The sequence below is a fragment of the Halyomorpha halys genome, unplaced genomic scaffold, assembly GCF_000696795.3.
Source record: "Halyomorpha halys isolate HHAL.00 unplaced genomic scaffold, Hhal_1.1 Scaffold749.1, whole genome shotgun sequence".
NCBI lineage: Eukaryota > Metazoa > Arthropoda > Insecta > Hemiptera > Pentatomidae > Halyomorpha > Halyomorpha halys.
This window is the reverse complement of record NW_027116653.1, coordinates 136,571-147,617: the sequence shown is the minus strand read 5'-3', so window position 1 is coordinate 147,617 and position 11,047 is coordinate 136,571. Positions and strand designations below refer to the sequence as shown.

At 30.2% G+C, this 11,047-nt stretch overlaps 1 protein-coding gene across 3 annotated transcripts in view; it reads left to right on the top strand.

Annotated features, from left to right (window-relative positions):
- Positions 1 to 1,263: 1,263 nt before the first annotated feature.
- Positions 1,264 to 11,047, top strand: part of LOC106685869 (putative protein MSS51 homolog, mitochondrial) — a 21,303-nt gene continuing 11,519 nt past the window's right edge. Inside the window, exons 1-2 of one of the 3 annotated variants that reach the window (XM_067053399.1) lie at positions 1,264 to 1,325; positions 6,642 to 6,888. In XM_067053399.1, coding sequence (XP_066909500.1) covers positions 6,648 to 6,888 — 241 coding nt within the window. In that variant the 5' untranslated portion in view covers positions 1,264 to 1,325; positions 6,642 to 6,647. Of the gene's footprint in view, positions 1,326 to 2,556; positions 2,766 to 6,641; positions 6,889 to 11,047 lie in introns of those variants that run through there. The other 2 variants (XM_067053400.1, XM_067053398.1) reach the window with 2 other exon arrangements.

Genomic DNA, 11,047 nt, shown 5'->3' with positions numbered 1-11,047 from the left:
TAGGTGTCTGAAAAGAAGATGGTCTTGAGATCTTCTCTTCTAGAAATGTTATTGCAGTTCTATCAATGAGTAGATTCTCCACATGTTTGTATCATGTCACTAAGTCACCAACAGCAAATTTACTAGTTGTATATATTTTTATACAGTTGTAAATAACAATAAATAAATTATAAAAAAAATTAAAAAGTTTGAAGCAGATGGCAAATATTTTTTATATGATTTACTAAACATATGGTCAATCCAGACCACTTACTAATCATGCCATAACCAAGAATAATGTATTGGTTATGTATCAAGGCAAAGGAGATTCGCAAATGAAACCTTTATTAGTAAAAATAAATTAGTAAAATTGATACAAAGTTATATGGTAGGTGCTGTGTGAATTTTGTAATACTTTCCATATCACTTGGATTTTAATGTTCATTCATTTAATGTTTGGAATACCTTTTGGCATTAAAAAAAACTTTCATTTGAATTACAACATAATAAAGTAAAATGAAGACCCTAAACAAACTACTACATTTTTCTAATTATTTTTGGAAAACCGGAAGTTAAACATATATACATACCTATTTACGTTAAAGCTTATACATTAAAATAGACTCACTTATAAAAATGGCATATTTTTGGACCTCATCCAATGGACTGTCGGAAGACGGCGCTGGGTGACTTTTACCGCAATACATAATCAAGTTTCTTTTCCACCCAAACATCAATGTAATGTCAAACACCACTAATTTATATCTGTTATAATTAAAAAATATTTGGCAACCGAAAATAAAACTGAAAGTAGACCGATTCATATTAATCCCCAACTTTTCTCCAACCTATTCAGACCCGTTTTCAATTTATAAGAGTTTAAAAAATACCTTTGCACATGCGTAAACAAGATTAGTTGATGGAAATCGATGAAATCAGTATAGCAAATTTTAGGTGGCAACCAAAAAATTTCTGAAAATTTTATCGAAATGTGATCAACGGTAATAGGTGTTACTCTCTGATGAGTATTATCAGTTGTTACACCAATACCAAATTTGTTCTTTGATGTCTAAAACGTAATATTTTTTTTTTACTTTCACTAGTGAGGAAGTAATGCAAGGTAATAATATTTATTAATTAGGCATAAGTACACTATTAATATATTTAGTATAGAATAATTCAGTAAAACATCTTAAATCATCTAAAATAATCTTACTTAAAAAAAAATACATACATATAATTTATAATAAAATATCGTTTGTATAGAATAATCGATTCTTTTTTCGATTGTATCAGTTTGGCACAGTAGCGTTCTGACCACCATTCCGCTCGTCCACAACTACAGGGTGAGTTCCTTCCTGAATGATAATTTTGAAATAAAGTTATTTGTACGGATTTTTCAACATGAGAGATAATTTAAACAATATCTATAGTAAATGTTAATACATTTTTTAAACTGAAAAAGTGAAGAAAAAAATCGGTATAAGTGTGTAAAAATTCAAATCCTGTTGAAGTGTCTATTTTTAGTGCAGCAACAATCCTTGCTATGTATTACTACGGATATGTAGTGTGCAAAATCACTTTCTTTAATTAAAAATAAAATTAAGTTATCAATGCAAGAATTTTCAGCAAAAATGATACATAAAAAAAGAAATATGAGATAAAGATTTTGTTTTTAAATTACAATGTTAGATTATTAGAAAATTGAATGAGGAAATATGTAGTTGGAAATAAATATTTTAAATTTCTTTAAAACAATTTTGATCCTTTTCTCTCAACTTTATTCTTTTTAAACTTCTGACGTTTCGACCACTTAGACCAAACAGTTTGGAGTTTGCAAATGAACATAGTAAGAAAAGTGGTTAATAAAAGTTTTAAATTTGGGAAGGAATTTTATAGAAGAATTTATGGGACAAAGGCAATTAACCGGCATTTAAAGAATTTTAAAGGAAAAAATGAAAACAAAATAAGGAATCCTTGAAAATGACCTAAGTGGTCGAAACGTCGGAAGTTTAAAAAGAATAAAGTTGAGAGAAAAAGGATCAAAATTGTTTTAAAGAAACTAAACCACTCTCAAACAAGTATATTAATAAAAAATAAATCTATTTTAAATTTTTTTAGTGGTGAATGGGATCAAATAAATGTGAATTAAAACTTGCGGTGAAGCTTTAAATTTCCACAAATTGTTAAACATAATTAACTCAACTTCAATAACTTTAGTACGACTATTTCTAAAGATGACCTATAAAATAAAATTGACAATAATAATGGTGTCATAATAATGATGGCAATTTTATGTTTTTAGAACAATTCTAATAAATATTTAAATATTCTAATACTGTTGTAAGATTTACAGTATAACTTAAATACAATTGGAATTATCATGATGTCTACGAAAGGCTATAATAGTTGAGCTAATGGTGCCAACTGGGCCCTACTGGTTGGCAACGGATAATGTCACGCGCCGTTGTTAGGGATTTTTAGACAATGTCACCTCCAGGTCTCGGCGATCTCCTTTATTTGTGTCTGCTTCTCGAGGGAGAGTGCTCTAGGGAGATGAATGCAATGCAGTCTGCAGTCTGCAAGCATAGCCCAGTAGGAGCTTAATCGAAACTGACATAACAGTATAATGAGAAAGATTTATCTCATAAGGAGACAGCTATAATATTGAAAGTTCTATGTTAGGTTTCGTTGCCATCTTCTTTTTAAATGTCACGGAGGGTTTTCAGGAATTTATTGGAAAGAAATGGGTACGGGTAGAGACGGTATTTATAATATACGAAAAGGTACGTTTGTTTTAGTTAAACCTGAAACATTTGTAATTTTAATAGATAATTTTATATGTTATATGAAAAGAAACATTTAGGACCAAAATTGTAGCAGATATTTCGGTTTCTGAAGATGAAGAAGTTTAATGGTTTTAAGATATAATTATAATTAGTCTTATAGATGAAGGAGTTCTCCAAAGATCTATATTAAGTACAATACTGTTTCATGTAGCTACTAATGATATTGATATTATTTCAGAAGCCATTAAAGTTAAAATGTTTAACAATGATGAATAGTTCTGAACCTAATTGTAAGTTTAGTAAAGCATAGTTTTCGAACGTACCATTTGTTTTGAGAACAAATTAAAAATGGGAAGATAAAAGATTATTCATTTTTTACAGCAGCATACTTAAGATAAGTTGAAAGGAGATGATACCTCGTCTAAGCCGAAACTTGCCCACTCCTCATCTTTCAGCAAAGATCGAGAGGATAATTTCCTAGATCATCTTGTAACCTTTGTTTAATCGTGTGTACAATATTCTGAGCAATTCATACATTTTGATATCGTTGGAAAAAACAAGTTTCCACGCGTTCTGATTATAAAGTATATATTTGCTAAATTTTAATACAATAAAAAGTCACTCGAATATGTTTTAACAATTATAAATATATTGTCTTACATGAGGCGTTCGGCCGTAAAACATGGTAACTGCAATTTTTCTATAAATTTAATGTTTTAGTGCCACCAGCTTTTTTAAGGTTGATTTGATAAATTATTGAGAAAATATTTAGAAAATTTATTTTCATAAGAGAATAATGTTGAAATTAAGGTAATTGACTGCTGGATAAAGGTAAAAAGTTGTGATTAACAAGCAATTTCAAGATGTAAAAGTTGTCATTTTTTCAATTATATAGTTTTACGACAGTACGCCTCATATTTATAATTCAAACTGACCTAGTATACCGTATATTTTGTATATTTAGTATATTTTGGTATACCTAAGCATCCTTTTGAGAGCATTAAATTTTGAAGTTGATCGATTAAGTACCCTAGGTTCTATGAACGATTTTCTTGATTTTTGAGCTACGAAGCTAGCTGGCATTACATAGAATGATCTTGGGAATAATCTGCACGAGATAGTTTACAACGAAGTTTGTTTCGGCACATCAAACTGAAATCAATCAATTATTAACTGAATAATTTTAAACAAAATTTATTCAATTTTGACAATATGCCATTTTTATGTATGTCCTACCTAAGCAGAACGCTTAGAAGGCCCTTACTACATTTTTATGGAATTAATGATGGATTCTGTTTAATCCCGAGGGTAATATGTAAATTTAGCTCCTTCGAAAACGCGGAAACAATTACTTCTTGACCAGACTGTACGTAGATAACTGTTAAACTGTTATTATAAGTTATTATAGTTTATAATATTAACCACCTTTAAGAGTGAAAATTTCTTTTCCTTCACGCTTACTTCTTTCTCGCTTTAGATAAAGTTTAACTTATTATTTAACATTTAACACTTTTGAGGTTTACGACCCATATTGCTCTCGGATTCTCTTTCTGGACTATTAAAATCTACTGTCCGACAATCTTCAGAGTTAGATAATTAATATTAGAATTTTATTTTACATATTACAAATATTATATATTTATAACAATCATTGGAATCCAAAACCAGAAACTCTACAAATGAAGCATTTACATTTATATTGAGCATTAAGCATTTATATTTACTTAATAGGTAATGAACATTTTAATGTTTTAATTAATTTTTCAAAAAGAACTTATATACATACTCATTAACATGTTTACAAATATAGAACGTCACAATTATTTGAGAGAGGGAATATAAAATTTCTTAATTGACAAATTACATTTAATGATCCCATATTTCTATGTCTATTAATATCCTGAGAGGGGATATAAAATTTCTAAATTGACGAATTACATTAAGACTAATGATCCCATATTTCTATGTCTACTAATGTCCTGAGAGGGGGAGGGGATATAAAAGTTCTTAATGTACAAATTGCACTTGATGATTCCATATTTCTATGTCTATTAATATCCTGAGGGGGATATAAAATTTCTAAATAGACGAATTACATTAAGTCTAATGATCCCATATTTCTATGTCTACTAATGTCCTGAGAGGGGGTGGGGATATAAAAGTTCTTAATGTACAAATTGCACTTGATGATCCCATATTTCTATGTCTATTAATGTCCTAATTTTCCCATGGGTACAATTCTGAGGTTTGACATTTAATTCTTAATCTGCTCTTTGGATATAAATCCGAAGATTCTCCTGTATTTATTGGGTCGACTTAATTAGACTGTTTCCTATATATTGTTTTCAAATAGGAACTTTTTCTTGCTCCTTTAATAATACGTTCTTATGTTCATTTCCTCTTGAATTTCCCCCTAGAGGGAAAAATTCCCTGTTGAGTGGGCGGGTAGTTCATTTTTAAAAGGTTTGTACAGAGTGGTCAAGAAGTAATTGTTCCCGCCCTTTTTAGGGGGAGAGAATGTAAATAATTATCCTTCCGAAAATTTCAAATATAAAATTATAAAGTTTGCATTATCACCAGAATGAGAACAATATTTCTGATTTTATGTAACCACTTATTGACACTAATGAATAAAATGGGTTTGACTCAGGAAACCTTGGCAAGTAACAATCAGTTTTATGGCCAAATATTCCTAAGCGATCCTTTGTGGTAAAAGTAAAGTAATTGCTTTTGGTGATGTTAAATAGGATAGTATTTGGTGAGCATTAAATAAATCTTCTTTAAGAGCCTTTTAACTAAATTCAAACAAAAGCTATATCTAAAAATATTTTAAGTACAAGAATGACTGCTAGGTCCAATGAAATTAAAAGAACTCTAATTAGTACCTTACCAAACAGAGCCATTTAATTTTATAATTAGTGAATTAGTTTTTATAACCAGATTATCAGCCTATTCAAACCAGAGTGAGAAAGTCGAGTTTTCATTCTGTAGGGCCAGTAAGAAATAAAAGCCAACCTATCAAGAGCGGAATCGAACCAGCACCTCTGTTGAAAATTTTATTTTTATTTAAAACTTTATTTTTCAACATAATCACCACTCAGTCAAAGGAGGTTCAACGCTTTTTCAAGGAAATGAACGAAAACTAGAACAACATACGTTTAGAAAACTGTCACGTTTTCTAAAATGCACCAAACTAAGTGGGGATTGCGAAGAAAAATAGACACCATATATCTACTCTGCTCGGTGCATTTTTGAAAACGCTGTCGAAATTTGTCTATGCCTATGTTGCTCTAGTTTTCCACTATTTCCTTGAAAATGCATTCAGTCTCATCGTACCTGAATCGCCTTTGACTAAAGTGGCGATTATGTAGAAAAATAAAGTAATATTATACCAGGTAATTTTCCGCCATGTTATTGAAAAAGTGTGAACTCACTTTTTTCGGCTTACCTGAATCGCCTTTGACTAAAATGGCGTTAATGTAGAAAAATAATGTAATGTTATCCTAGGTAGTTTTTCGCCCTCTCCTTGAAAAAACGTTGAACCTCATCATTAATTTTTTCATTGTACCTGAATTGCCTTGCGACCAAAGTTCTTTCAATCTTTAGAGCAGATAATGCTTACAGTTATCTTTAATATTATCGTTTAGTATTATATTTAGTATTATTAAGTTCTCGAAAAAAAAGAAGATGAAAAACCCAATCGAGTGGTAGCGATGGGTATGATGGGTAACTGGTACAAGAAGAGTTTAATCTATTAAACTCTTAATAGATTTAAAATCTTAAGCTTATTATATTGTCATAATTTTAAGAAGATAATATTGTATTTCCAATTTTATCGTTTTGTAGATGTTAAATAAAATTTACTCATTTCAGACAGCTATGAGCGGCGGTGTGTACAAGATGTGGTACCGCGAGCAATTCCTCAGCGGCTCCTGCCACGTATGCAAGAGCAGTTGTCCGGCCGTAGAATTGCGATGTCAGGAGTGCAAGCTGGTCCTCTACTGTTGTTTTCAACACCTTGAACAAGACATTGATGAGCACGAAGAGATCTGCATGGCGTTGGCTGCAGTAGCCAAGAGGCTTGGGGTTCAAAGGCCAATGGACAAGGCGTATCTCTTAGGTGAGCAGGTAATGCATGTAAATTAGTTAAGCTGATAAAGACATCTTCTTCAGTGATAAATCATTTACATTTTAAAATGTATTTGCCAAAACTATTTTAATTTTTAATTAGATTAATCAGTTTTACTGAGCCATTCAACAAGTACGTTTCCAAAAAAGTTGGCGAACGTTTCAGAAAAGTTTTGTATAAAAAAAAAAAAAAAGATCCATTTTTTCCGACCTGACTTCCTATATAATATAATACTTCCGAACTATTTATGACTTCAGTATTATTTAAAAAATGACCTAAACAGTCATCATCAACGTCAGCATACCGACAAAAAAATGAGCTTTCAAGATACAAGTAAATTGGAAGCACACATCCAATTTACTTGTTACTTTAAACTGAAAATATTCTAAATTATTTCCAAAGGAACTAGGATATGTTTGGTTTTTCGAGTTATTAAAAAAACCTATATTTTTAATGAAATATAATTTAACCGAAATTTTTGTGAAAAATTTATAATTCTACTTGTAAATATGGAGTTTTTATGTTTGAGCTAATTATCTAAAGAATGGTATATATGCGGGGTAATAAAAATGGTAGTATATGCGAATATGCTTTATCTAACGATAAGATGCTTGTAAGTTCTATTTCTTCTTCGAAGTTGTTAAGCTTCTGATGTTTGACATAAGGACAAGGTTTTGTGCATCAGGTAAGACCTTGACACCTTCACAAGATGTTGCCAAGCAACAGATGTGCAATCAGATACTGAACATTGTTGATAACAGTCAACACAACAAGCTTTCGTTGACCAACATTGATTATTTACAAAATACTATATAATTAGAATAAGCAAACCCCCTACTACTGAACCGTTACGTACTCAACTTCACTCCTGTAGTAGCTTCCTTAACGTCTAGGTGAGTGTCTGGCTTCTCAATTTATTTTTTATTGTTTGAGGTATCTTTAAATGTTCGTGATATAAACGAGTTCATATCTATTTACTCCATGATATTGACATGAGTTTTATTTCAAACGCTCGCTGATATCCAAGGCACTTTAAGTATTTTGTGCGTAACCAAGTACCTTTTTTTTTTATCCCCCTCCCTTGCCATTTCTGGGATACGGGGTGCGGCAGCAGTGGTGTAGTGCGCTGGGGTTTGCGCATGCGATTGCTTCCAAAAATCAACAATTTTTTGTAACCAAGTAACTAATAAGTTTGAGGTATTTTTGAGATAAATCTTTTTTCCTAATGTAAAATATTACGATCTGCATCAATTAAGAAAAATAATGGTGATAAAATTATTTATTCATACTATTTTACATAAAAAGTTAGATTGGAATGAAATTAAAAATATCTAATTGGAGAAGATGGTCGGGGGGGGGGGGTGTGGTCAGCAAAAAACAACATAAATTATTAATTATAAAAATTATTTATTTATCCCAGTTTATTAATCTACGATCAACTATCTACACCTCATTAAAAGTATCTAAAAGTTAAAATAAACATTTTACTTATGATCACTATTTACATTGAGCCTGGAGAAGTCAGAATCAACCTTGTTCACTTATTTTAGACAGATATCTCACCTCTCAACTCGTCACTATTTATCAATTACTATAGTACTCAATGGTCTTATTACGTCGGGATGTTTATAGGCGAGAGCGTCAAATGCCTCGAGACTGCAGTGGTGCCTGTTCGAATATGGCCTGGTGGATCGACTGTTATTTCGATGACAGTCCCATGAAATGACAACTGGACCCCCACCATGGTTATAATAGGTTTATTACCTCTAGATATACCCCCTTCCCTTAGAAATGACTAGGAAAGAGGTCATAAAAAAAAAAATAATAATAAAATTTCTTAATACACCAACCTGCAATAATACAAATTGATTTGTTAGACTATTTATGAATTCAAAGTTTTTTTTTTTATATGAAAATTAATCAAAAGAGAGAATACCGACATGGAGAAACACTTTTCCTTCGACTAATATTAGCTATAAGCCCTTGGACATAAATAAAAAAACAAATTTTCGCTTCATTCTTCAAGCTTTAACTCTAAGAAATGTTATCTATAAAGAGATTAGGTTTACTGTATTTTACCACAGGGGAAGGCCCCGACTGAATGTTGTTGATGTCATGCTAAGAAATAAATGCTGAACTGTGGCGGCTCTACAGTGGATTATAATTTGAGATAAGGTTTTTCATATTCCTGAGAACCCTTGGTTTAAATCTAATTGAAAAGTAGTCAATATTAATAACCATATCAGGTTCTCGGCACTCCTCAGACATCGGTTTCCCTGAATAAATTATTGAGAATAACTGTTATTATTAACACAAACAACAATTGATCCACGTTTACTCTCAACTACTTTTTATTCCAAAACATCTGCAACGCTTCGGCCCTCAGGCCATTCTCGAGGAGACAAACTATAGAATTTGTTTTTATATAATTATTACGTAAAACCCTTGATGCTCCTTATTACATTACAAATAAATCCATCCACGAAGACCTTAACATCTCATTCGTTGCAGATTTGGCCCAAAACTGATATGCATCTTTTCATTCAAAACTCCTTACCCATCCTAACCCATTAGTTCTTAATCTCTCATCCTTAATAATCCCTGATAATTCTCCGAGACGTCTGAAAAGTAGTTGGCCACGGGACCTTCTAATTTAAATTAATGCTTGAAGTACCACCTATACGTAGTGGGTGGTTCCTTCCTTTTTAAGATTTTCAAGTGTTTGAATCATTCATCCAATTTACTTATTGTATTTATTATTTTGTACAGTTGTAAATTACATTAAATAAATGAAAAAATATATAATTATTACATTACTTCCTCATACAACACTAATGTTTTTGAATATACCTTAATCATTCCTACATCCTTTAAAAAATCAATTGCAGGCGAATGGCCCATGTCATATCTTTAAAACAAAATAAATATTAAAATAATATCACAACAGTTTGAAAAACTATTTGTAAATTGATTATTCACAGGACCCTGTTATCACTTAATCACTAAAATCAATTTATTTACAATTTAACTAACGTTATTTTTTATTATTAACACCATTTTGATCCAAATATACTCTTAACACTTATTTTCAGAAAATTTCCAACGTTTCGTCCCTCAAGCCATTTTCAAGGAAACAACCTTAAACATTGATGTCATATTCTTTTTAAAAAATTTCTGCAGGCTAATTGCCCATGTCATATATAACTTTTATATTTTAAATCTAAAACTTTTTCACATATATAATTGTCTCTTATTTTTCTACTTAGTAACATCATTTATAACAGTACTTAACTTCTCGAATAAAATAAACCACTCTCAAACAATCATTATAATAAATCATTAATTTAACGTTCTTTTTTAATTTATTCCTTATAACTTAACATTATTTAAACCCATAATTATTGTATTTTTATTATATACATTCTCTTGCATTCATACACCCCCTCTTTTTTATTTTTTCACATGTGCATGTATGTGTCTATATAATATATATACATTTGTATAATTCAAGAATTTGAACATTTATCTTACAACTAACATTTTACTAATCATTACGTATTTATCTTACTTAAAATGTCAGAATAATGGTGGTTTAGTCCTTTAGAATCTGATTTAAAGTTTACTGTATAATTTATATTTTCTGAAAAGTAAATCGATTCTATTAATTTTCTTCTTTTAGTGTTAATAATAAAATAAACCACTCTCAAATAATCAGTATAATAAATCATTAATAGAATAACTGTTGCTTACAAATGTTATTAATTAAAAAATATGTTTTAGAATGAATTTAATGATGGCAGAATTTTTTTTTTTTATATCACTACTTTGCAACCCTTCAACTCCTTGTTAACAATTTAATGTCTTTACCTACCCCCAGACCGCTAACAAGTACTTAGTTGAAATATTTGTAAATTTATTGTTTATCACTGAATTTTACAATGATAATAAAGGATAAACTTTTACCATCCGATGATCCGAATAGATGTATCGAGTTTTGAACATCTTATCTATGGGCCACTCTTCCAAAAAATGTCAAATTCTTGCTTAAAGTAATCAAAAATTAACTTTTGACCGTGCCTATTAATTTTTTTATTGTAGATGAACATATTAGATAATAATTCTCTATTTTATTTATTTATTTTATTATTTA